Source organism: Pantherophis guttatus, chromosome 3, assembly GCF_059756535.1.
Source record: "Pantherophis guttatus breed Tessera chromosome 3, ASM5975653v1, whole genome shotgun sequence".
Taxonomy (NCBI): Eukaryota; Metazoa; Chordata; class Lepidosauria; order Squamata; family Colubridae; genus Pantherophis; species Pantherophis guttatus.
The window spans coordinates 162327310-162355064 of record NC_142065.1 but is presented as its reverse complement, the minus strand read 5'-3'; the positions used below and the strand labels follow the sequence as shown (position 1 = coordinate 162355064).

The 27755-nt window shown below is 37.0% G+C and overlaps 2 protein-coding genes and 1 long non-coding RNA gene across 3 annotated transcripts; 2 read left to right on the top strand and 1 right to left on the bottom strand.

Moving 5' to 3' along the window:
* Nucleotides 1–241: 241 nt before the first annotated feature.
* Nucleotides 242–18052, top strand: IMPA2 (inositol monophosphatase 2). The gene is made up of 8 exons (XM_034429429.3): nt 242–852; nt 6124–6257; nt 6415–6519; nt 7617–7662; nt 9056–9164; nt 11714–11822; nt 12324–12475; nt 13661–18052. Exons 1-8 carry the CDS (start codon nt 745–747, stop codon nt 13774–13776), a joined length of 879 nt encoding a protein of 292 aa, XP_034285320.1. The 5' UTR covers nt 242–744; the 3' UTR covers nt 13777–18052.
* LOC148114882 (uncharacterized) lies at nt 12153–20923 on the bottom strand. The gene is made up of 3 exons (XR_015733591.1): nt 20896–20923; nt 13329–13369; nt 12153–12202 (listed from the first exon to the last, which is right to left on the bottom strand). It is a non-coding gene; the product is annotated as an uncharacterized LOC148114882 (long non-coding RNA).
* CIDEA (cell death inducing DFFA like effector a) lies at nt 20264–27755 on the top strand. The gene is made up of 5 exons (XM_034429428.3): nt 20264–20444; nt 23972–24119; nt 24590–24736; nt 25829–26013; nt 27222–27755. The coding sequence occupies exons 1-5, from the start codon at nt 20401–20403 to the stop codon at nt 27346–27348; spliced, it is 651 nt and encodes a 216-aa protein (XP_034285319.1). The 5' UTR covers nt 20264–20400; the 3' UTR covers nt 27349–27755.

The window sequence follows — 27755 nt, the reverse complement described above, 5'->3', positions numbered from 1 at the left end:
CAGCCTAACCTGACAATCGTGCAAAATGCGAATTTTCGAGAACTGCATTGCCAGTATCCGAAGATGCCTTCCAAAGAAAAGGGGAAAAAAAGGACCTGCAAAACAGCACAAACGCTGCTTCCCCGGAGAGTGAAAAAGCGAAAGAAAGACGGAATTAAAATTTTAAAAGGGAGGGGGGGGAGTGTAAAAAAAAAAAAAGCGAGGAACTTCCTGTGAATCACATCCTATTGCCCTAGAAACGCCCACCCGCGCCCATGATTCGCTAGCTACGTGAGGAACCAGCCTGAGCGCAATGTCCTAAAATTAGGTGTCAGCAAGAGCGCTGGGCGCGGAGAGGGGCGGTTTCTCCTCGAGACGGGCGGCAAGCATGGCCAGTCGGCTGAGGAAGGCGGGCTCTGTGTCAGTGGAGCTTCTCCCGCCTTCCTCTGTACCGGCGACCGAGGTGGCTGAGGGAAGGCGAGAGGGCAGCCAGGGCTAGTAGTGGCGGCGCAGGAAGAGCGGGGAGGCTTCGGCAAGTGGGGAGGAGACGCCCCTCCCGGGGCTGTGAAGTAAACACCCCCCCCCCTCCTTAGCCGGAGCGAGGGAAGCCCCCTCGAGCGCCGGAGAAAGTTCAAGGACTTGCCGCACCGACAGCCCCCTCCCCTTTTTCCTATTTCCGCGGAGATCCTCGCAAACGCCGGAGGAGGCGAGGATCCTGGGCGCGGAGGAGGAGGAGGAGGAGGAGGAGGAGGAGCGGCGGTAATCATGAACCCCAGCGGGCAGCGAGGATTAGGCAAAGCGGCCGGCGGCGGAGACGACCCCTGGGAAGAGTGCCTGGAGGTGGCGGTGCAGCTCGCGCTCCAGGCGGGACAGGTGAGCGGGAGCTGCTTCGGCTGGGGGAGGGCGGCTGTGGCATAAGGGGCTTCTGGGTCAGGGCACACGTGGAGCCTTGTGGGGAGCAAGCAAATCCGAGGCGCAAAACTTTATTTCCTCTCTTCTCTCCCCTCCCCCCACCCTCTCCATTTTGGGGCATCGGTAAACGAAGGAGGCTTCCCCGCCCCCGCCCCCCCCCGCGCATTTTGTTCCTTCTGCCTCTTGTAAGATTTAGGTCGAGATTTCTTGCTAACCTGAGCTGCAGCTCCGTGCAAGATCTTGGGAAGCTACCGGTGCACGAGCCAACATGGATCCCTTCAAATGCACTGACCCTGAATTTGAATTTGAATTTGAATTGAAACTTTGCATTTGAAGGGGGATCAGGTTGGAGAAAAGAAGTACATGGTTGCACGTTGTGGTAATTCAAATATGCTGAATTGGGTGCAAATCCATCAAGTTCATTGGGTTTCAGTTACTCCTGAATAAGTGCAGAAATCTACCCTCCTCATGTTCTTTTAGGATAAGATGTAAAAGAATCTGGTGATCGCATATCATGAGAAAAGAAGCACTTTTGCTCTGTAATAAACTTGAGTGTAGGCATATATTTTATCATTTTGGTGTCATCATGATTTGATACGGATACTCATTTTTATTGGATGTTTGAAATTTAGGAAATGCAGCTACACAAAGTAACAGAAAGTGAACCTAGCATATTTAAATTCACCTTTACACAATATTATTTGAAGGGTTAACATCTCTAGATCTATAAAGAGGGATCTCAAACTTTTCACCGCATTGAGCCCTTCATGAAGTTTCAGCTTGTTCACTGACACACATTGATTAAAATAATTTAATAAATACTAATTTAACTAATAGAACTGAATTTACTGGAATAATACTGTGTAGTCTTATCAATTCTTGAGTGTTAGTATTAACCACTTTCTTCTAGGAGATAGGATGGTGAATTTCTCATGTTTTCCTCATGACAATGCTGAGAGCGCAAGCTTGTCTTATTTTCCATGGTCTTAGCATTAATGTACCAGTATAGACAATAATGACCATGAAGTTTATTCATCCTGATTTTTTTTAATGATTTAAAAGTCCCATTTCAGCAACATTGCTTCTTCTTATAATGCACAAACCTTTATATGAGGCCCTTCAGAATTTTTGTTTCCATCTATCATCCTTTGGTGAAACAGAATTTTACTGGTCCTAGTGAAATGTGACCCATCTTCCTCTAACAATCTCTCACTTAGATGATTCAGACAAGGGTCCCAGAAATAAAATAGCCCCTACTGATTCACTGATTTACAAGAGTCTTTCCCCTTAGTCTTTTTCATGAACTGAAACAATGGATATCACTGAGCCGTGGGGATCTTGAGCTTATTTCCAAGATTTTCAAACTTGTCATGCAATATAGTTGTAGCTGTTTTTTTTGCAGAATTGTTTGTACTCATGTAATTAGCAGGAAAAGATAATTATCCGTGGATTTGATAAATCTTGTTTTGTCATGTCTTTGATCTTTGGGCCTGTGACTGTGAGATGAAACACTTCATGAGCCAAAGAGTCTGGTCAGTATCATTTGCTTTAGTTTCACAACATGGTGAGTTGCCAACTACTGCAACTCCTTTTTTGTTACTTTATAGGGCAAAGTTTACTTGCTATTAATAGTATATGCTTAGAGTAGTTGCCTGAGGCAGAAACCTAATTTATGTTGCTACCTTTCTTTAGCAATAGTAGGAAGGAAAGAAAATGTGGTTTGCATATCCTGTATATTTCTAAGAAGTTCTTTTACCTCTTGAAACATGATAACAATAAAAATGTTTTTTAATTGTGATGATGACTGAGTATGAACTGGATTTTATTTGTGGCCTTCCAAATAGCAGTAGAATAACTTGAATATTCTATTTTGCACCTGTTCCTATATGTTCTATTGAGTTTATTACTGCGTACCTAAAAAGAAGCCAGCTTTCTCAGCCAGGAACTTTTTTGCTGGTTAATGCCAAATTTATACAGCATAAGATCATATTTCTCCACAATTTGGTTGTGGATAAGCATGCAAACCTGGTATGCACAACTGGCATAAATTTACAGTATTGGGACCTGGGGTTGACAGTGAGTTGTGATGTTGCCGTCTTGGAAATCTGCTCTGCCATGTTCCAGGTCCTGCATTAGCAAGCGAACCAATAGTAGGTGATTTGGGTAGCAATGATTGTCTGGAATTAATAGTGACCAGAGAGTCTGGTTTGGAAGTGACAAGTTGTCCATGCCTTTTTGTGATTTTGGACAACAGGGCAAATTAGAAACTTTCCTTGTGTACTGCATACCTTGCTGCACAGCAGAGTGTTTTTGTGATCTCTTGGAGCTTATTGGGGAGCAGGAGGTAGAAAGCTCATTGCTTTTCATTTGGGAGACTTCTGTCTCCGAGGGAAGTTTCCATGAGACTTCATAGCAACTCCAGGCAGTCTTGGTGCCATACTAGATAGGGTGTCTATCTACAAGCAGTCAACATATCATCTAATAATGGAAGATAAAGATTAAATCTTTGCTGTAGTTAGATTGCTCCCTGTTCGTTATGAGCCTCATCACTGCCAAGAGGCTCTGCAGAATGGTAGGACCTACAGTATTTGGACAGTCTGGTCCAGTGCCTAATGAATCTAAATGGATTCCAGAGAACACTTAGGGGTATCCCAAGTAAGCTGGTAAGTGGCTCTTTTGAGTGCCTGAGCAATTTTTGGAATATTAAAGTAACCACAACATGATGAAATCACCTCCAATTCCATATTTTATGTATGAAATCCTGCCATCCTGGACTATTCCTGTGTGCTAGTTCTGAGGGATGAGGTTGCAGAAGACACACCTAGAGTATTAGAGGAACAAAACCAAGAAGAGATTGGACTAGATACAACTAACTGTTCATATTTGAGATTACACTGTATGAATAAATATGGCAAAATAATGCTTCTTATTGTGATTATAGATTGTACCTCTGCAGCCCTTGTATGGGTGTTTGCATTCTTTTGAGGGGCGCTCTTTCTGAAAGCCATGTGAGATTCTAGGGCGGGATTTCATATGTAAAATTACTTAAATTTCCTCTGGCCTGGACTCTGCACACAATGGGTCATGATTGGATTAGCTTTTTGAGGGTAACTGAGATTCACTTCAGCTTCTTAATTCTGAAGAACTGTACAGGATGATCTGTAGAAAATGCTCTATCATATGGCTGTCCAACGTTTTGACTTGCCTGGGCCACATTGAGTGAAAAGGAATTGTCTTGGGCCGCATATAAGGTATATAATATATTTAATGTACTGTATATAAATAACAAACTTAGAAGTGATCTAGGCTTTTGTTCCTTTACCCTTCTGTGAATTTAACAACTACATGAATCTGCTGGAAAACCCATTGGTACAGGATCACCAAAGTACTGATTATTTCAAATTATACACACAACATTGGTTGGGCTAAGGATGCAAGTCCGGAGACTGTTGGAATTTGGACGGGAAAAAACAAACCAAGATTGAATCCCTGTAACATAAACATGCTACTTGCCCAGAAACCATTAATGATCTACCTCAAGATGGGGAGGCACTTGGTCTAAAGGAGCAATTCAGTGATTTAGGGTCCTCCTATACTCACAGCTACAGCTATGTAGGCAAGTAGAAGCTAGGGTTACTTAGATTTGGCTGGTACATCAATTAAGGAATTTACCTGGAGCATGATGTCTTGGCAATGATCATCTATGTCTTCATCACCTCGTAGATAGATCACTACAATGGGTTTTCAGGTGACTGTCTTGGAAAACTACCCCAAAACTGTAGTCCATGCAGAATGCAAAAATCTGTGTGCAATTGGATAAGAGCTGCTAGTAATCTTCTAGTAGCTTTTTAAATACAATTCAAGGTGCTATTTTTAATCTGTAAAAGCTTTTATTGGATGGTTTCAAGGCAGCCACAGGACCACCTACTTAAGTTAGAACTGACATTATTTATTCATCCTGATGGAGAATACTGAGAGATTCCCCCTCACATGTGAGCTTAAAGGTGGGGATAGGCAAGAGTATGATGCTTCTCTGAGTATGTACCAGATTTAGCTCAGGAGTTTCCAACCATAACTTCCCTGACTGCCTTTTGTAGGGCACTTAAGACTATCCTATTTCACAGTTCTCGGAATCTCAAATTGGGAGTGGGTTTGCTATTACTGAATTTTGAAACCATATTTATGCTTTTATGGAGCTTTGGCCATGAATCCAGAATGTCATAAATAAATATGCCTTGTTTGAAATCCATGGGAATATCACTGTATCAAGTAAATATAAATTCATAGGATTTTTTTTAAAAAATAAGGATTTTAAATAAAGATTAGAGCCAAGCACTTATTTTACATTCTTGTGAAATAACAGATGCTTTCAGTCATGCTTAGCTTCTCCTTGCTCTTTTAAAGACATTCCTTTTTTCTTGAATTTACTTTAAAAATATTTCTATTTACATGCCTTTAGAATGGAATTTATACTGTAAGTCATTTCTGGATACTCTGTAGTGGTCATGTTTGCCTGAAGTAATGTTTTACTCTGAAAGAAAGTGCAAAGGATGAAAAGATAATATTTGGCAGTATAAGGAGAAGCAAAAAATGAAGAAATTATAGGGTTTGTATTTTTGTATCATGTAGTTGGCCTATTTTTCTAGGCCTCTAGAAAATTGTCGATATAAAAGCTTTAGCAGAAACCAAAATTATTCTTATTGTAACAATGTCCGCGTGCAGATTGTATAAAATTACAGCATGTCACTTATATACTCATTAAAGACCAAGTTCTGAACCAGTTCAATCTTAATTTAACCAGCTTAATTTATTTTAACTCATTTTAAATAAGTCAAAAGCAGTCCATTTTATGTAGTTGTGATAGTGCACCAAATATTTTCTTCTGATAGTTCCTGTTAAAAATAATGTGTGATTGAAATACTAATATAGCAGTTACTGAATTCACAACATATACATTTATACAGTGATAAAGTGTTAGCATCCTAATTGTGAAGCAAAAATGTAGCATCTAAACAGCAGCCATTAACGAAGAAAATTTAACAGAAAAATAAGGTAATTATGTTAACACCAGAATCTTCTTGAATAAAATACTGTATTTTACACAAGATATCATTTTAGAAGTTATTGTGGGCACAACTAAGAATTGTATCATTTATTTCTATTGAGAATGTAATGCAGTTTTTCAGAAAAATGGGGAAATCTATAAAGTAATATATAATATTTTCTTTCTAGATTATTAGAAAAGCTCTCACTGAAGAAAAGCAAGTATCTACCAAAACATCTGCAGCAGATCTTGTGACTGAAACTGATCATTTGGTGGAAAATTTAATTGTTTCTGCATTGAAAGAAAAGTTTCCCTCTCACAGGTATGTCTGGCCATGACATTATTCTACTGCTGATGTTTTAAATGAATGAAAATTATAATTATGTGAACAGATTTATTTAACAGTACATCTGCAACTGCTTCAAATGCACCTTTAATTCAAAGTTTTTTTATTTGAGTCTTGTCTATACCAATGTTAGGTTTATTGCGGAAGAAGCTACTGCTGCTGGTTCAAAGTGCATACTCAATGACAGTCCAACCTGGATTATTGATCCTGTTGATGGCACCTGCAATTTCGTACATAGGTAAAGACACGGTAAAAACCTTGCATCAAATGTCACAAGCCAGATTGTCAAGCATCTTTAAATGCCTGAAGTATCAATGGAATTTCTGTGTCTGTTGAATCCCTTCTAGTTTCATAGAGAGTGATAAAATGTAGAAGGATATTGATTCCCAGGAGGAAAGGGCTACATTCCAGAGAAGCAAGAAGCAACTGTGTGTGGGAGAAAGACAGCCCCTCCATAATAGCTACAGAGTATATTGTACATGCAAACAGTAAAATGCTCAGTCTGGCAAGATTTTATCTATAGGTGGGAAACAATAAAGAACTCACCTTGGAAGAATCACTATGTATCATTCTTGGTTTTGGGCCTGACATGTAGCTTACAACTCATCCTTCTGCATCTTTTGCACCAAGCAAATTTCTGCACAGGATTACATCAAATTTACTTGTAAAGTCTATGCATATTAAAAATATTGTAATAGCATTGCTTTAATATTTTTATACTACTACTGAACAACAAAAATCAGATCATTAATTTGACCTATAGTAATTGCTGTTCTTTTAACAAATTAGTTTGTGAGTATTAAATTGTCATATTCTGGATCATCTTGAATCATTTTCTTTTGGAGGGAATTTTCATTAGTTTGCAATCTTTGGTTCATAAAATACTTCATAATGGAATGTATTAGTTATGGAAGGAAAAATATTTATTTTCTCAAGTTATAAGGTGGCAGCAGTTGTTAGGAAATGACTTTTGAACTTATTTTAGAAAAGCAGCTGCTCCTCTCTCTTAGTCTATTCCTGGTGCAACAATGTCCTATGAAGGCAGCAGGGAATAAGAACAGCAGCTAACTGGTTGCATAGATTCCTAAAATTTAAAGAATAGGGAACTTTCTGAGAATCAGATAATCATTGGAAAAGTCACAAAACTGTCTTTAGGATCAGGATGCAAATCAGTTTTCTGACAATTAAAATTATATAAAAAGTTAGAATTTAACCTCTAAATATAAAAAAGTAAGTTTTCTCACCTGAGAACCAACAAATACTATCACAATGTTGATATAGTAATAGTTATTATCAGAAAATTTATTAACAAATATAATGTATTTATTTACACAGGTTTCCAACTGTAGCTGTTAGCATTGGATTTGCTGTCAACCAAGAGGTATAAAATAATGTTCTGTAAGTTGGATAGGCTTTAGTGGCAGCTGTTAAAAAATGGGGGGGGATGGATTTAGTAAATACACCTGAATAATTCTTATGCAACACTTTTCCAATTTATCTTGTGATATTTGTGAAAATATAGGTTTTAATGCATAAACCTACTTATAATATTCAAACCATCTTTTTGATATTTTTACATAACAATTATAAATGATTCTTCTCTTAACTAAAAATGTTTTGAATACCCATTCTAGCCATGCAGAACACTGTGTTGCAAAAACAGATACAGAAGTACCCCTTAACCTAAACCTTTTTCCTTACATTTAATTGCAATCAGTGGAATATACTTGCAAAGTATTTGCACTTAGGAATGGGCATAGTATTTAAGCAAATGATCAATCAATCAAATTTATTGCAATCATAGACCAGCAGTGCTGTCTATCCGTTAAATCACAGGATTTATAGTTCTCTGTGTAGTTCTCTATCTTTCCATGTTACTGTGGAGCAGGGGTATCAAACTCAAGGCCCGCGGGCCAGAACTGGTCCAGGGAGGCTTAGATCTGACCTGCTGGGCCGCCCTGGAAACAGTGAAGGACCAGCCTGTGGTGCCCTCTGCCAGTGAAAATGGAGCTAGGGAGGGCCCATGCTCCATTTTCACTGGCAGAGCACTCAGACCACTACAGGCGCCTCCAACACAAGTGACATCGAGCTGGCCATGCCCACCCTGGCCCCTCAAGGTCAAACACAACCTGATGCGGCCCTCAATGAAATAGAGTTTGACACTCCTGCTATAGAGTATTTGTCTGGATTTCTAGAAACAATGTTGGTAACCTGTATATGGCTTTTACATTCTTCCTTTAGAATAGGTGATCCATTGAACTGGGTTTCCCTACAAAAAATAACAAGTGCTCTTTTTCCTTACTTCCATTTGTTTGGCTGACATCCAACCTTGCTGCTAGACAATGATGAAAGCCATAAAAACGTTGCGGTAACAAAAATGTTGGATTGTGCAAATTTTGGAAACATACCCTTCATGTTATTTCTGTAAACTGACAATTGCTTTGGGGTAAATTACATATGATACATCTTGATAGAAAGTGATAGGCAATGGAGAACTCAAGAGAAGGATGATGGAACACTTCTGATAAGTGATTATATTTGCAGTGAGTATTCTGCAGAAGACATTTCTTGTATTTCTCATTTAGTAATTGTGATGTAAAAATTAGCCATTATATAAGAGGATGATATATTTAATTTGCTGTAGCTTTTATTATAAGGAATATTTGGGGTAATCAATAGTGTAAACTGCAATCTTATGCAGTTAAAAAAGATTTGTTTATACTGATATAATGCAAATTGCATTCATGTTACTTTTCTTTTCTTAAAACCTAAAGCTTGAATTTGGTGTAATTTATCACTGCATTGAAGAACGATTATACACTGGTAGAAGAGGTCAAGGGTCATATTGTAATGGCAAAAGGCTTCAGGTGTCAAAAGTGACAGGTTGGTTTAGATTTTGTAAACACTATAAAATTTATGCATATATATATATATATATATTTATCTAATTTTAGATAAAATAAATGTATCTTCTAGGTAATTTTTCTTAATTCAGATTAATAATATTTTTGCTACATCACTATAAATTCAGTTACCCTAAAATTAAATTCTGTTTAATCCTATTGCTAGCTGTCTGGGCATCCAGAGTGGGGGATGGAGGGCAAGTGACAAATCATGTGTTGTGACCTCATGATATAGAAACTGTAATTTATACTTTTGCATCAGACACTGGGACACAAGTACATAAGGGGATTCTCTTATTGATGTCACCTGCATTGTTGTAGTCTCAGTTTGCTATGGATGCCTTCAGCTGGGCCTATCTTCAGTGGCAGACAAGTGAGCCAAAAGTAGCTCAAATATGACAGCTGAAAAGATCTGCCTACAGTTGGATCTAACTGGTTAAACCCTCCTATCAGATGCTAAGGTTGCTGCGAGGACATTATGAAAAGCAGGCTGTATTGTTTGGGAGATATAGTGTAAAACCACCTTTTAACAGCTTGCCCTGGCAGTTCAAAGAGTTCAGACAATTTCTTTAATGTTCACAACTTCTATTGTCTTATTAGTGTAGAACTTTAAGAGCATAATTACTGATTTATTGTAGTCTTGTAAGGATGAATTAGAAGACATTCCTTTTCTCCCAGGCATTTATGCATTAATTTGTTCCATATTTTGCATTTTACTGGCATATGTACCAGGGGTGGGTTCTACTTACCTTTACTACTGGTTCGCATCATGCCCATGCGTGCATGCGCAGATTGCTTTTGATGATGTCTGGGTCAGTGGGCGGAGCCTCCCGCCGGCTTTACTACCGATTCTATAGAACCAGTTCGAACCGGGGGCAACTCACACTGGTATGTACATATGTAAATACAGATAGTCCTCGACTTACAACAGTTCATTTAGTGACTGTTCAAAGTTACAACAGCACTGAAAAAAGTGGTTTATAACCACTTTTCACACTTACAACTGTTGCAGTATCTCCATGGTCACATGATCAAAATTCAGATGTTTGGCAAGTGATTCATATTTATGACAGTTGCTGTGTCCTGGGGTCATGTGATCCCCTTTTGCGACCTGACTAGCAAAGTCAATTGGGAATCCAGATTCACTTAACAACCATGTTACTAACATAACAAATGCAATGATTCACTTAACAACTGTGGCAAGAAAAGTTGCAAACTCACTTAAATGCTTCACTTAGCAACACAAATTTTGGTCTCAATTATGGTCATAACTCGAGGACTACCTGTACATACATACAAATTGTAAAAAAATGCTTTTAAAAGAAAACAAAAGCTTTGACAATCAGGCAACTCAGCTGGGATTGTCAGAGCCTTTTAAAAGCATTTTTTACAACCTCTTCAGCCGAAGAGAAAAAGCTTTTAAAAGTTTTTTTTTAAAAAGTTGGCCACGCCCACCCAGTCACATTATCCCCCACCAAGCCACACCCACAGAACCGGTAGTAACAACTTTTGCATTTCACCACTGCCCTAAAGTATTTCTAGAATATCGCTGGATGTTGTACAAAAGTTTATTAAGCTGTTGTGTTGTCTCACTTTTCTTTCTCAAAAATACATATCATTTGCATCTGAGATTCTCACTCTGTTTTATTATCTTTATTGCAAGTTCTAAAATTTAAATCACATGACCTTTGAATCTCAGAACTTCAAGTCCAAGTAAAAACCTATAGTTAGACTCGAGTAGTCTAATATTGGTAACTTTTGGGTTTATTGTGGATTTTTTTTGTGATATATAATGTGATAAAGAATGGCAATTCTTTATCAATTCTAGAATGGCAACGAAAGGATATGTAGTCCTTGTTCATAACTGGGACTAGCAATGGTTGATAAATCAAACAGTCACTAAGTGAAATTGCAACTGCTTACTATTTTCTTCAGTTTTCCTTTGCTTACAGATCTGCAAATGTCATAAATGTGGGGATTGATCATAAAGTTACTTTTTCAACACAATTGTAATTATGAACAGTTATTAAATGAGGTAGTTACTGAATAAGGACTACCTGTAATGTTAAGAAGATTTATTTTATTTAGGCTTTTTTAGTTTTCTTTAGCAGAAATTATTTAGATTTTTGGATAGGAGACCACTATGAAATCCTATGCAATAAAGTAGATTGTGAAGTAAAAAAAAAACCTCATAGCAAAAGAAAACAATGGAAAGCTACTTCCAAATTGCAACAAAGGAAACAATGTAGACATATCCATTTAATCAGCAGCCATTTAGTTTGACTCCCATGAAATTGTACTATTAGTATGGTTGTAAATATATTTACTTTAAATATTAAGATAAATGAAATCAGGTTTAGTGTCCATTTTTTGCTATGCGATCTCTGGCTTGCCATTCAAAGATCAGCTGTAGATTTTTGCCTCTAAAAAGATTACTTGAAAACGATTTGTGCATCCAAAGATGTAGAATTTATAAAAGAAATTAGAGTAAGCTGTTGCATTAATATACATCTATCATTTTTCTTGCAGATATCACAAAAGCCTTGATTTTAACTGAGATTGGTCCAAAGCGAGACCCTGACACTCTGAAAGTTTTTGTTAGTAACATGGAACGACTGCTAAAGGCACAGGCACATGGGTAATTCTGTTTCCTGTAAAATTAATAAACTTAGTAACAAGAAAAATGTTAATATAATATTTTGGTTAAGTACTGCTGTCAGAAATCCAGTCAACCAAATTAAGAGTTTCATCGATATTCAAATGCATATATGGACTGTGCCATCAAGAGTGTCCCTCGTGTATCAAGAGAATTCTATCCCTGAGATATATCTTCAGTAGTGCCATCACAGTCTTTTTTTTTGCACTGAATTCTTGAATTCCATCACAAAAATAAGCTACATTAGGCTATAAAATGTGTTTAATGCATGCTTACTTCTTCATCTTTATTGCACTTGGCTCTTTAAGGAAAGTGTTTTCTGTCTAGAATACCATGTTCATACTGGGCATCATGGATAAAATCTGTAAAACAAGTAAAAATGTTGAATCCAATATTTGGAAATGTGTGTCACTACACAATCACTTCCTTATGAGCAAAGCTAGGCTTTAATGTTATTTGCAATTTTTTCAACATTTATTGCAGGGTTCGTGTTATTGGAAGTGCTACTTTGGCACTCTGTCATTTAGCATCTGGAGCTGCAGATGCATATTACCAGTTTGGCTTGCATTGTTGGGATTTGGCAGCGGCTACTGTTATTATCAGGGAGGCAGGTGGAGTTGTGATAGATACATCAGGTAAGCAAATATATTTTAAGAAGGATAAAGTATGAGTTGCACATGATACCACTCCTTCAGATTCAAGAGAGTTTAATTTTTTTGCCACAATCTTATTCTAGACTTCCCTGGAAGTCCAATCTTTAGGAAAGAATGTTCAGAAAAGTGTGAAGCCATATTTATTTATTTATTTTATTTTATTTTATTTTATTTTATTTATAATATTTATATGCCGCTCTTCTCCCAAAGGACTCGGGGCGGCTCACAACATAAAACAACAATAAATAGCACATTAAAAGGTCGATAAAAACCCCAACAATTAAAATAAAACTCCCAACAGATCAGGCAATTTGATTAAAAAGCCATGTCTTCAGGTCCTTGCGGAAGGAACGGAGGTCAGGGGCCGTCCGGAGCCCAGTGGGTAGCTCGTTCCAGAGGGTCGGCGCAGCCACAGAGAACGCCCTCATCCTGGGCGCCACCAGCCGACATTGTCTGGTCAAAGGCACCCAGAGGAGGGCAGTCCTATGTGCGCGCACTGGGCGGTGGGAGGCCGGTAGGAGGTGATCCTGCAAGTACAATATTGGGGAATACAATATTCTGCAACTGCAATATTGGGGAGTGGTGGCCTTAGAAATGGGGAAGGAAGAAAGTTAATTTATGCATGAAAGCCATTCTCTATTCTAAGGATTTAATGTACAATTTTAAAAGTTTGCAAATACTGTGCTTCTTATTATATAGTTGCAGTCCCTAATGGCTTATTGTATTTATATGATGGGAAACTCAAGTTGGCTCAAAGCAAGACTTCCCACATGTATCCCACAAGTATTTTGGGTGATATCAAGATGGACTTTAGGACAGGAAATGTCTGTCTTACCTTTGAGCCAGCCCCTGTTCTAATCATACTAGTTCTCTTTTCTTCTGGAAGGAGAAAAAAAAAAGACCAGTCAACACTCAAAAGAAAAATTTGGTATTTCCAAGCACTGCTAGGGAGCATAGGTGAAGGGGATTCTGGAGGGAGAAGGAACAAGAGTAGGATTAAAAAAAAGGAACAGTTAACACGAAACTTTACATATCAGGAAAGTTTAGTAATGTTCTTCCTATATATGTGTCCCAGTTAAATGCACAGAATGGACTACACAAGAAATAATTTGTGTCTTCATCACAAAAGAAACATCTAAGCTATTTTTCAATAATTTTTTCTCCTAGGTGGACCTCTAGATCTGATGTCATGTCGAGTAATAGCAGCAGGTACCCAGGAGATGGCATCATTCATTGCTCAGGAAATACAGACTATTCACTATGGACGTGATGATGAGAATTGACCAGACATCCATCTAAAACAATATGAAATCTGGCCTTTTGGAAATATTTCACTTCTTTTAAAATGGCTTTTAGAAACTGTTATTTGTTTCTTGTACAGTTTGTAAATCAAACATATTATAAAAACAGTTGCATTTTAGAAAGATGAAAGAGGTATATTTGGGCGTGTGTGTGTGTTTGGGACCTTTCCCTCTTTTTAATGAGAATATTTTTCAGTTATTGTTTTTTTAATGTTAAAGCTCTTTGAGGCTGTAATAGAAGTGGAGATGTTTCTGGTTTCACATAGAATGCGAAATAAACCTTATGTTTCAGATCTCAGGAATTTTTTTTTTGTTGTTGTTTCATGGCAAGGAACAAGTAGTGCCTCAAGTGCCCTCATCCAAAAATACTTGAGTGAAATTACTATTTTTTTTTCTAAATTTAAAACAGGCCTACTGAGCAGCTCTTGAGATAGATACATTTATTTATATGGTGCATACAAGCATGATGATAGTACATATTCTTAGAAATATGTATTACCCTTGGATAAGTAAACAGGTACTAAAAGAGCTGACTAAGGAATGAAAAAAATTCTTTTTGAAACATTCAAATATTCCTTAGCTTGGTTCAAACCCTAGACTTTAATAACATGTTTTTACCAAAAATAACATGTAAGATTCACCAAGATGATACTGTTCACAAATGTTTCTTACTAAGCACATAGGTAGCTTGAAACCTAGTGTATAATCAACAGTAATTATGTGAATGGAGCAATATATATTTTGACCACTGCTGGATATCAATTTTCTTGATAACAATACAGAAGTGATTTTCTATTGCCTTCTCTAGGATAGTATGCTGACTCTGTAAATTGCTTAGAGAAGGCTGTAAAGCACTGTGAAGCGGTATATAAGTCTAGGTGCTATTGCTATAGTGTTGCTTTTCTTTTTTTACTTCTCAGTCTAATCTAAAGCTCTGATACTGGTATTTTCAGGAGGTTTTCCACTGCATTCTTAATCAGGCCCACCTCTGCTTAGCTTTCAAACCCAGGCAGGTGCTGTTATGTGCTGAGATGGCCATTGTGTATCCTTGAATGATTATTGTGGAGAAAATTCAAAACTAGCAGAGAGATTCCTGTAATGCTGAGTTAGTATTCTTTGAAAAGTGCTTTGTAGTTTATCCTATGGAACAGAACTGAAAAAAAGTATCTCACTATTATACAAAAATTGTGGCTAGATATGTCACAAGAAATACTGCTTTCTTGGGTGGAAATGGGCATGACTTGGGCTGAGTTTTCATAAGCAGCATATAAGGTGGCAAACTTTTAGAACTTTGGTTTACATAATGAAATGTTGCATGATATTTCCAAATAAATACCTAAGAAACAGAAATTACAATGAAAGGGATCTTACCCTAATCTTTTCACTGACGGATTGTTTTCTATGCTTGAGTATTATAAATTGTTGTGATAAACTCTTATGAGCCCCCTCTTGGCATTCCTACTAATACAATTTAGGAATAGTTTACAATCTCCCTCATTGTCAAAATTAGGCTTTAGATTTATGTGAACTAGAGTTATTGACAATGACTATGGATTAAGTGCTGGAATTGATAATCCATATTCTATCCAAATGCCAGAATAGGGGTGTCAAACTTGTGTTGTCAAATGACATATCACAGCTTTTTTCCCCTTTGCTAAACCGGGCCGGGGGCGTGACCAGCGCGTGACACACCCAGCCCACAGGCTGCAAGTTTGACACCCCTGTGCTAGAATATTACATTGGCCATAGTGTACTTTGTTTTCTTGATATTTTTTGCTCCTAAATGCAGTGGAGATAAATGGCATTTATGATACTTCTAAATAAATATGTTTTTATGAATTTAATTTAAACGTGAGCCATTATCCCTGTATGCATGAAGCTAAGAATTTGGGCCATTCTCTTAAATATTGAAGATACATTTTCTGAGAGGTTTAAAAATTGGATAGATTCTCCAGTTAAAAAAAAAACTGTATAGTGGATTGGATCCAAATTTAATTCTAAGAATAGACCTATTAAAAGCAATAGGACCTCATTTAAATACACGTTTGAAATAAAGGATTTGCAGCTGACTAGTTTTTGTAGCTGCTATAGAATTTGATGATAATTAATAAAGAACCACTAACAAGAAATTCTTCCACTATTCAACCATATTACCAAAAATTTGCCTCCCTGAAATTAATCTTTGTATGCGTGCAAAAGTTCAAAGGTTTAACTGTGTGATGAGAACTTTGTTACTCATTGTTAATTGTGTTACAATAGCAGTTGCCAATGAATCACTTCTTCCCTTCTGTGCCACTAATGTGCTCTCTGTATGAATTGTTTCATTTTTCCATATTAAAGAGCTTTGTGGTTTGAGTACTTAGGAAATGTGGCATAATTTAAAAAATGAAATTTTGAAGATAATGTGTATAATAAAGCATGTATTGTGCAGTTAAACCAAAAGGGCCTAAGAATGCAGGTGAAAAACTACTAAAAACAAAAGATATCAGAGATCATTAATTCTATTTCAGTAAATTTATGTCAACTTCTTTGGTGACAGATGTCTTTCTTCACTTACCAACTAGTGAAGAAAACATGAGCATTCCCCTTCCATCTTTCCTTATGAATGGAAAATTCCTGCCACTTAATTTCTTTCCTGTCTGCAGTCAACAAGATACAGTTAAAAATCAGACAAACTTAATAACTGGAACATTAAATGAACTGAAACATTAAGAAGTAATATGTTAAGTGATTAGGACAGGATCATAAAATATGATAAACTGCCGTTGCACAAAAGTTTAAAAATGATAGCGTATGCACTTTTATGCACTGTTGATTTTATAATAGCATTTCTATAGCATTTCAGAATGTTCAAAAGCACTTCCTCAATATCACTTGCAAACCTTATGCAAAGATATTCCTTCTGTATAACAAAACATAACAGGATTAGAGTATAATCTGCCTAATGAGTAAATTAGTAGCGGGTACAAGATTGAAACAGAATTTGCTCATAGTAACATAGGGGCTAAACTGTATGTGATACTACATCTGTAGTCTTGTGCACGTTACTTGGGTTAAGAATAAAAAAGATGCAAAATATGATCTGAAGCTACATGCCCATTTTTTCTTTAGTTACAAATGCAATGAGGAAAAATATTTTAAATGTGTGAAAAAAGATACATGCCTTTGTTGTATCAGTAATTATTGAAGACTAATTCACAAAACTTTGTGCATTGGTAGAATATAGGCACCAGATTTAGATTTGATTATAATTCATATTAACTGTCCCATTCATCCCTTTTAAAAAGTGGTCTTGTGGGTAGCAATCTGAATAGAAACCATGGAAACTAGGTTTTTGTTCCCATTCTGAAGATCAAAAGGAACATACCTGGTTGTGAATTGTTCTTCACGGAAGCTAATATTAAAGTCCATAACAATCTGAAGGAGTAATTTGTCTGAAGCAAATCTGGGTGAAAAATATCCATGTACCAGAGTTGCATTTTTTTTAAAAAAGAATTACTGATACGAAGACCTCAAATAAGGATTTCACATTTAGTGTTCTTAATTTTCCTACCCTTAGTTTTCCAATACAATAGTTTCTAGGAAGTTAATATCTTAGCCATTATTTTCTTATATATGCTTTATAACGACAAATAACCTAAGCCTCATAGGCTAATTTCCATTTTTTGTGCAATGTCAGATGTCTGGGAAGAAAAGCCCCCCCCCCCCAACGGCTACAGTATGTGGAAAAAAATGGATGTCCTTACCCACTTTGGGTTCTTGTCACAGCCCCCTGCTTTTTATCCCCGAGTAAATGTATGGTTCTTGAAAAAGAAGTGTGCCTGCCTGTTCTTTACAGAAAAGCTTTTAGGTGGAAAAATACAGCATAAATTACTTGGCTATCAAGTTGGTAAGGTGACCTATTGAGTATTTTGCATGTATAAGGTATTCAAGAGCTGTACAGTCATGAGTTTTTGTGCATCTTTATTGCAAGAACTCTGAAACTTAACTAGTTTATGGTGTTTATATATACCTTATGGGCCATTTGATGTTATGTTCTTGTTCAGTTACAAACTCTGTATTACTGGTTGTCTGCTATTAATCTGGACATTTCTACCTCATAGGGGGCTATGAGGAATAATGTGTAATTATTATTTGGTAGACTAAAAGTTGTTTCCAATGGATAAAGAACTATATCATGATATCTATAATTCTTATTAATGTATGTTTGTCAAAACAGCTTCATTTTCCAATAAAACCAAGAGACAAATGTGTAATATCCAACTGTTTTTGTTGTTTTTTAACTTGAGAGGAATTGTACAGAGGCCTGATCCAGATGTGTGTGGGAGTTTACCCATTTTCCTGAGTCCCTTTCAGAAGAATCCTGCCTCATAAAAATGAAATAAAAAAAAAAACCTCAACAGCATACAGTACATTAATTTTCCTAAAGAAAGAAATAAAGAGTAGAAAGAGCATTAGAAATTAAGATCAGGATATGGCCAACATGTACTTCATTCTAAAGAAGAAAGGGTAGCTATAAGATATGTATTGTATAGCTTAGCCAGGATTAGCCGAACTGCCATCTTTGGAAAACACTAGTCTAGGTTGAGGCAAACCTCAATGTCAATTGTTTATATTATTTATTTTTAATTCTTGCAAGCCATCCAGAGTCACATGGAAGTGGGCATCCATGCAAATTGAAGTGATGGATTATAATCCTTTTCTATCTGTCTATCTAAAATAGATCAAGAGAAATTTAGATACCCTTAATTTACTTGTCAAGGCTAACTTCTGTGATACTGTATCAGAACTCTTACACAATAAATGAGGTATTGGAAACTTGGCATATTTTTAAAATAAAATACATTGATAAATAAGAACTACATGGATTATCAAAAATAAGTCTTGCCAAATCAATTTTTATAGTTTCGTTTGATGAATCATAGTGTGTTCAGGAAATAGCATTACTTCACCTTCCCCTAGTTCTGACTGATTCCATGCCTCCCTATTTTGGCTTTACCTTAAACTGTCCACCATGCTATTAGATGTAGGACCTCTAACATCCTAAACTTCATTCATTCATTCATTCATTGGTTCGATTTATATGCCGCCCTTCTCCGGAGACTCAGGGCGACTTACAGTGCGTTAAGCAATAGCCTTCATAATTTGTTTTGTATATACCTGCTTAGTAAGGCTTTCCCCCCCCAAGCGGTATTCTTTTTATACAAAATCAGCTTATTGCCCCCACAATCCGGGTCCTCATTTTACCTACCTCGGAAGGATGGAAGGCTGAGTCAACCTTGAGCCTGGTGAGATTTGAATTTGCAGTAATTGCAGGCAGCTGGCAGCTAAGTGCTACTTAACAGCACTTTAGTCTGCTGTGCCAAGGCTCCTTGCATGGAAAGCTATAGTGATATACAAGTGAAAGTGGGTATCTCTTCTCTCCAGACCTTCTCAGAGGTTGGAAAGAAAAATAAGCATAGTGGAAGGGTCAAAAGGATGTAAGGATAGTGTAGGTACATCAGTACTTTCTAGACATTTTTATTTCCCTGCATTAATCAAGAATGTCAGAAGTGTGAGGACTTATGAATATAGTATATATAATTTTCAGCAAAGCATTTGACAGTCTCTCAGAATTTTGTTGACAAGAGTAAATGTGACTCAGTTGATCCTGTTCTTTGACAGATCCAGATTGGTTGAATAACATCTATTAACAGCTCTGGGCCAATGTGGAAGAAAGTAGCACAGGAAGTACAATGTCCTCTAGATGTTTGAGTTTATCATAAACTGAGTTTGCATGCAATGCTACTGTAAACAGTTTGTTCAATTTTATACAACAGAAACAGTAGTATAAGAGCACCAGAACAGTTCTAAATGCTACTCAGGTCATATATATTGTGACCATTCTATATATCATAATTCAAGAAACTAATATGTTGAATGTGCAGCCTGAGGAAGCGGAGTTATAATTCACTTACAGTACAAAACCTGGCATATTATCCATGCAGATCTGGAACTTTTGCCTGAAAATTTGGAGAACTGTGTCAATAATAATGCTCTATGTGAATCAGCTGTCCATATAAGATGGTTCTCTTATGGTCTTCAGGGTAGCAAGTAGAACAAACCAGGTTCTTCAAAACTTGGTTTGAAAGTTGGTTATGTGTAAAAGACAAAGCTTGGGCAAAGGGCGAGGGAATGATAGCAGTATTTAAGTGTCTAAAATATGAATGGTGGTCAAGAGTTTTGTTTTCTAGAATCAAGAATCAGATAGAACGCCTTCCCTGGAGAAGTAAATACGAAATATTGAAAGATGGATCGGCGTAAAGCCATCCTTTTTCTTGTAGCATTATACAGCTATCAAAGGTGAAGGGAAATGCCTTCCGATTATAAATTTGTAGATTTGCAAAAAAGATCCATCGGCCTTGTGTCAATAAAAGCATCGGGCACCACCCAAACGAAGATAAGCACCCTCTGAAATCACTTCCTTTTTGCGTGCCGGATTTCTCTCCCCTCTTTCGCCTCTGATCAATGGGCGGTTCTGCTGCGTAAAGGACAAGGAGGGCGGGGCGCCCTTGCTCATAAGGAGTAGCGGAGGGGCCCATAGGTGAGAAGGAACAGTAGCCGACGATGGCCGTGGAAAGCGCTCGTGATTACGCGGCGGTTTTGTTGCGGTAAGTACAGTATGCTACCACTTCAGCCGGCAACCATCCCGTTTGCCGAACTGGAGGTGTGCGCGCGCGGTGCGCGGGTATCTTTGTTACCAAGGCAACCTGTCAGGGTTTTTTGGGTTTTGTTTTGTTTTTGCCGCGCAACTGAACTCGCCTCCCTGGTCGCCTTCCCACAGCGTTGAATTTTCTAGTCAGGGAAGCGCCTTTTTCTCGCATTTCTCTGTTGCACGGCGCCACACCTCGCCCCCCGTGACTCAGCCATGACTGCAGCTTTGGTCCTCAGTCCGCGGTCGACCACCAACTTGTGGTCCTATAACTAGGCGCTTTCCGGCTCCCGCTCCTCTTAGTAGCTTCGCCGCCCCCTCGTTAGCTAGTTAATCGAGAAGCGAATGGGGGAGCCCCCGGGTGGCGTCGCCCTAAGAGGAGCTCAGCTCCCGGGAGGAAAGGAACCTACCTTGCCCCCTGCCTGTGCCTGTATACTCGTCTCGCCTACTTTTTACACTGTGAAAAAAAGGAGTAGACCGCAAGTAGCGCTTCGCTGCCTTATAGTGACTTAAGAAAGTAAAATGGCTTGTTGCAGTGGCTGCGACCCTCATCTGAAAATTGCAGTTTCATCTGTATTCCAGAAAAAACTGTCCAGTTTTTGGCATAAGCTAGAAAGCATGGTATATTTGGGAAGTCTTTTTTTTTTCTTTATTGGAATGGAATTCTGAGCCAAATATTGAGTTTTTAACTGTTAAGCCATTTAGTATAAACCAAAGCAGCTGACAAAGTTAGGGTACATGTCAATGTGTTGCAGGAACCCAGGGACTTTTGTTAATCCAACAAACTAGGTCAAGTGTTAATCGGCCACTTTTGGTGAAAAGACTAAAAGAAAATTGAAACAATACAAAGCTTGTGGAGAAAAATTGTGGGGTAGAAGTGTAAGACAAATAAGATTGGTGTGTTGGACAAGCATACATTGGACTCACTAAACTTTTACTGAGAATACCGAAAGCACTTCAGGTAGTCCTCAATTTACAACCAGTTGTTAGCAACCATTTAAGTCACGACAGACCCCCCCAAAAAAGTATTTACCACTCTGTTCCTAACATCCAAGTTCCCCCTTGTCATGCAACTGCATTTTGGGCATTTGGCAACCAACCATTTGCAGTGCCCTGTAGTCATGTGACTACAATTTACAATGCTTTTTTCCCCTGGAAACGAATATATTTCTAGTTTGTGGGGGGGAAAATGCCCCATAGCAAACTGGGTTTGTTTAATGACCACTAAAAAAAAGGTTGACCCACTTTATGACTATCAAGGCTCAATTATGGTCATAAGGGCTCTGTTCTATATCTGTATCACTAGTGTTGACATCCAAAAACTTTGAAAATGCTTCCCTTAAAGCTGATCCATTCAGTTGAAGATTGGATATCATGTTGTGAGCTTTAATTACAATGTGATTTTATATCTATTTAACATTTTTTCCATTGAAAACCTTTGCTACAGTTAATCTGATCCATGAATTGCACTGTTTTTTTTACATAAGGCCTTCGGGGACTTAAAGTCTTTCTGTAGACAAATGTCACATAACTCAAGATGAATTGAAATAGACAGCCTTTGTACTTGGAACCACACTGAAATTTGCGCAAACTAGTAATGCAATTTGGTACCACTTTACTCTAATAAACTGACTAAGTTTTGAGCATATGGTATTAGGTCAACTGGTGATGAGGTTCTTTTTTTTTTTTTCTTATTACCGTACAGAAATGTTAAAGGCAACAGCAGCTAGAACTGAAAGGAAATTTAGGCAAATAGGTTGTTGATATGCTACTTTAACAGGGATGCAGTTTTAGTCATATACAGTAGTTTGCTTCTCAGTAATGTCCCATATAGCTGCAGATTTGCTTTGGACTAACAAATAGACATGGTGTTATTAAGAGACTTAAGAAATATGGGGCAATATAAGGAAGAATGTTTAAAACAATATTGCATCATTGACAAAGTCACGAGTGATCTATCAAAAGATATATTCCTCTGACTTGAATCTTATTGCTGTAATTGGCATCAGGTTTGTCTGAAGAAACACCTGTACCTAGTGAAATTTTGGCTAGGTCCCCACTGGCAATCAAGTGAGGACTAAAACCAACCTTCTCTAATCAAGATCTTTCCAAATATGTTAAGCTAAATTCTAAATTAACCAGATGCAAGAATTCAGTTGATAACTTAAGCTGTATCTTACTATAGAAATTACCATTAGCTAATGTAACCAGTTGGCCAACTTCCTACATATAATAATTCAACTCTCCTCTGACAGTCCTCTAAAAGTTGACAGATTTTTTTGGGTGGAGGGAGGTAGTTTCCTGAAAATGGAAGCAGTGTTTCTTTGGGATTCTTTTTAAGATATATGAACTTTGTTTTTGTTAGGGTTTCCTGTAAACTTTAAATAGTAGAACATTTTTCCTTAAGTGTCCTGGTAAAAACTCCTGCAAAAGCTACCAGTTTTGACAATCTGCAACTGGATTTAATGTCATTGTTGCTATGCTCTTCAAATCTACTAAGAATTTAGGCTGTGTGCATTTGGTATGTTAATTCCCTGCCCCGCATTAGAAAATAAAACTTGCTGGTGGTACTTAATGTTAGCTTCATTCATTAAACTATTTTACTGGTTGCCAATAAAAAGCTGGTGAATTTTCTAACTTTAGTTCAAGTTATATATATTTTGTAGAGAGAACCTGCTGAAGTCCTATGCCCAAAATAAAAATCATATAATGTGCCGGTATTAGATATAGTTAAAATCCACTTGCCTCTTTAACTGGACACTAAAGCTAGGTTGGAGAAATATGGTATGGCCTCAGATCTTTGCTTTCTCAGCTGCTGGGTCATCATAACTAAGCTGGCAAGGCCTCCAGATATTACTATTCCAAAGATATAAAACTAACATGGAAACTCCCCCAAATTAGATTTATCTTTAAGGAATCTAAATACAATTATTAGTTAGAATAAAAATAATAAACTTGCCAGCTGGATCAAAAGTTGCCTTAATTTCCTCTATAAAAAGAGGAATAGGAATTCAGGTTAGGACTTTCAGACAAAGATTGTTCTTGGCTTTTCTGGCTCCTAGAAAGGGTGGGCCTAAAATAGAAATTAAATTTGAAATATATCCTTGAAAACCAAAAAGCATTTGCCACACGCTTCTGGTCTTTTAATTCAGCAAGCAGTTTGAGGAATGAGCCATATTTTTAGCAATAGTATTTTTTCAAACTACAGCCTACTTTTCTTCAAATATTTCTTCAAACAATAGTATCAGTATTTTTGGAAAACTACTTCAAATATTTCTGGAATATAAGGAAGTATTTTCTGGAATACAACTCTCAGAATTCCAAGTCAGCCTGTCCGGTTCTTGCTGGCTAAGAATTTCAGCAGTAGGAATTACAATATATCATTGGCTCCAGATTGGTAAAGGCTGCTTTTGAAACTTTTTAAATTGAAACTTCCATAGTCAGTAGGAACATTAAGTATAAGAAAGTACTGTATTTCTCTTTCAGATCTCTAGTATCAGTGGGAACATCGGTGGGATCAGTAACAAAACAAGCACTGCTTCCATGTGCAGCTCGGCCTTTTCGTGTTTGTAACCATGACAGAAGCAGCCGGAGAGGACTTGTGGCAAGCAGTTTACAGGAGCTTATCAACAAGGTTGACTCTCTAAAGAAACATAAGCCTGCCAATCATGCTTAAGTATTCTTGTTCCAGCTCCATTAAAAGTTTCTATTTTGATCCAAATGTGTGCAATAGTTTCTGCGTATTTGCTCTACATAGCCTACTGTACCTATACAATATGTTCCTGAAGATACTGTCAGGAAGAATTAAGATCTTTAACTTCCTGGTAGATCAGGGGTGTCAAACTCGTGGCCCGCAGGCCAGAGGCGTCACATGCTGGTCCTTCCCCCACCCTGTTTAGCAAAGGGGGGGAAAGTCCCAATATGTCATGTGATGCCGCCATGACAACACGAGTTTGACACCCCTGTAGTAGATGATGAAATGCATCTTCTATTTTACAAGAAAGATTCACTTTGAGTAAATCAGAAATGATTCCCACCTGACTTATGATAACTTTCATAAAAGGGCATTTCAAATTAAGTTTTCTTGTATTGCTTCATCTGTAGACCTTGGATGCTTTAATGATAACTGCTGGATTAATAACACTGGTTCTAGAGGAAGATGGAACGGTGGTGGATACTGAAGATTTCTTCCAGTCACTAGGGGATAATACACAACTCATGCTTTTGGAGAAGGGACAGAAATGGAAGCCAGTAAGTGTTTTGCTCTTAAGGTACTGCATTCCAACCACCAATTTAAGTATGGTTATATTTCTCTTCTTTGGCATGAGTCTCCAAAGCTATACTGCAAATTTCATTGGGTGAGGAGAATGGGGAAAATTGGCCCCTTCACTTTGTCAGTTCAGCTTTTCTGAGGACAGAGGATAGAATGGTTTATATAAATAAATAATGGTTTCAAGGTCTATTCAAGTATTCCCAGAACAATGCTTCTACTGTAATAGTTTATAAAAGTGATCTACAATTAGTCTCTTTCCAAAAACTTTTATGAGATTCTTTTTTGTTTCTTTGACATTTTTCTCAGCTCTCATCTTTAGCATTCCTTTGATTTATTCCACATAAGTCTGTCTAGCTCTAAAGGAAAGCATAAATTTTCTTATATTCATTACTACTTTTTCTTACCTAGCTGAGTAGCAGCAGTAGTAGTAAAATTGTATTGTTATTGATACTACTATTATATGATCTAAATAGGATTAGAAATTTTTCAGCTTTCTTGTCTCACTGTTTAGCTATACCAGCTTCTGGGATCTGTTTCTACTAAATATTGTCTCTAAACCATAATATATTTTCCCAGTATTTATTTTATGGAATTGCCTGAATTTACACTTGTAAATTTTTGCATATATTTGCTATAGTTTAGTCTGTTGGTATCAGAGATTTTAATATATTAAAATATGCCTTGACAAATACATCTGTTCCAAACATAATAGCATATTATTACAGAAATGGTAACTAATGCATGAGGTTTCAGTCTTGTTTTTAATAGAAAAAAAAATACTAGTTAGCAATGTAAACTTAAGCCTTGTTTTAATGATGGTGTTGACACTGGGTCTGCCATTGTCTAATATTATAACCTAATTCACTGGGTTATTGTAGGTAAGGGAAAATTAACTATGAATCAGTCTTCTGTTTTTGAAGGAAAGATGAAATCTACATCCGTATCTCCAAGTTAAAAGAAGGGAAAACAAACAGACTTGTCCCAAACTTTCAGTATAGTTTAATGGGTATTGCAAATGTTTGGGTAAGTAGTCTAATATTTAATGCATATTTTTCTGCATCTTGATATAGGGATTACATTATGGTATTGCAACAATACAGCAACCAAAGAAAATGGGAGTAGCAAATTTCACTCTGGATTTGTACAAACTGAATCCTAAGGATTTCATTGGTTGTTTGAATATTAAAGCTACCTTCTACGAAATATATTCTGTGTCCTATGACATCAAGTGTATGGGAGCAAAAAGTATTCTAAGGTAAGTATTAAATTTGTTTGCTGCCTTTCTCATTATAAAGCAACACTAGTATACATTTATACATTTACAAATATACATTTCTAATGTTACATATGGAACAAAATGATCATAGATATTCTAACAAAACTCTTCTAAAAGCTTATGCAATCAGAAATATAGCATATTCTACTTTTTACTTTAAGAAGCGCTTATTTAAGGCACTGAGCCTTTACAACTTAACTAGGACAAAGTGTAGCCTTGTGTTTTTATTATCTTAAGCAGGTCAAAGTTCATAAAACCAGCCCTCCTGGATTAGAAGCCTATCAGGCATAGGTGCCTATGAAAGACCACAAATAAAAAATGAGCACATTTCACTGAACTGGAGGGATCAAAGTAGATGCTCGCCCCCATAAACCATGAAGGCCATTCTATGACATCTCTGTCTAACCTATTTCAAGGGTGATTATAAGGTGACAGTGATTTGTGAATTTAGATAGGGTGCATTTAACTTTTTAGAGGAAGTGTAGAATGTAAGGGTAAGAAATGGCTATTTCAAGTAGAATCACTGGCTTATTTATTTCCATACTTTAGTTGAGTAATATTGGACATTTATCACTAAATCCAAGTTCTGTTACAAAAGGAAGAATAAAAATTCTTTGAGGATAGAAATAATTCTGATAAGTTTCAGTTTATTGAAAAGTAATTCCATATTTGCCTTTCTTTAAACTAAGTATTGAAAACACAGTAATTTATTAATTTGTGCTTGCCTGACTCTGTATAATATCAAAAATTAGTTCCAGCCTATTCCTCCTTTAATTCTTTACAAATAACAGAATTATCCACTGTGTGGATAAGTTTTGGATATTGAGGCACTAGATCAGGGGTGTCAAACTCAAATTGTCACAGTGGAGTCACGTATCAGGATTTTTTTTTACCTCCTTCGCTAAACCGGGTGTGGCCAGCGCGTGACACATCCAGCCCACAGATTGGGAGTTTAACAGCCCTGCACTAGATGGTAGTAGTGTCTGGAGTTTCTCATATAAGAATTTAATATGTAATGTTTTAGCATTTTGAAATTAACTTTAACTGAAAAAGACAGTAAAAATGCTAATTACAATAGCACTACTTGTATAAACTGAACTATCTTTGTCAGATAATTCATTGCTGTAATCCATACTCTGATGATCACAGTTTACATTTGACTCAGCCAAATGTTATCTTCTTCACAGGAGGATACTTCGTTTTCTGTCACAGATTGCCCAAGTAACAGGGCAACTTCTTCTCCATACTGGAACATACATACTACAAGTAATGGGTGATTATGAAGATGGTATGCTTACAGATGCCAAACACTGAAGGAAACATAAGAGCCCTTTTAACTGCTTGTCTGTCCAGCTAACACTGTAAATTGGGAAATTTTGGGAAGGAGAGATTGAGTTACACCTTAATATATTAAATATCTTAAGTTTAGCTGGGTACATAAATATACTTCAATGTTTAAGCTTTTATTTAAGATAATGATGTCATAATTGTAAATATGGTCGGAATCTTTTTAGTGTACTAAATTATTTAAGTAAAAGAACTCTTCTGCCATCAACTTCCAGTAGAAAGTTCAAACAGCAAAACATACTAAGAACTTTCTTTGATTACTATGTGAACAGTCATATTAAACCTCAGAGAATTTCAACATTAATTTCATGTCTGTTTACAACTTCCTCGTCGTTGTTAATCTATAAATAAACGTCACATCTCAGAATTAAAAA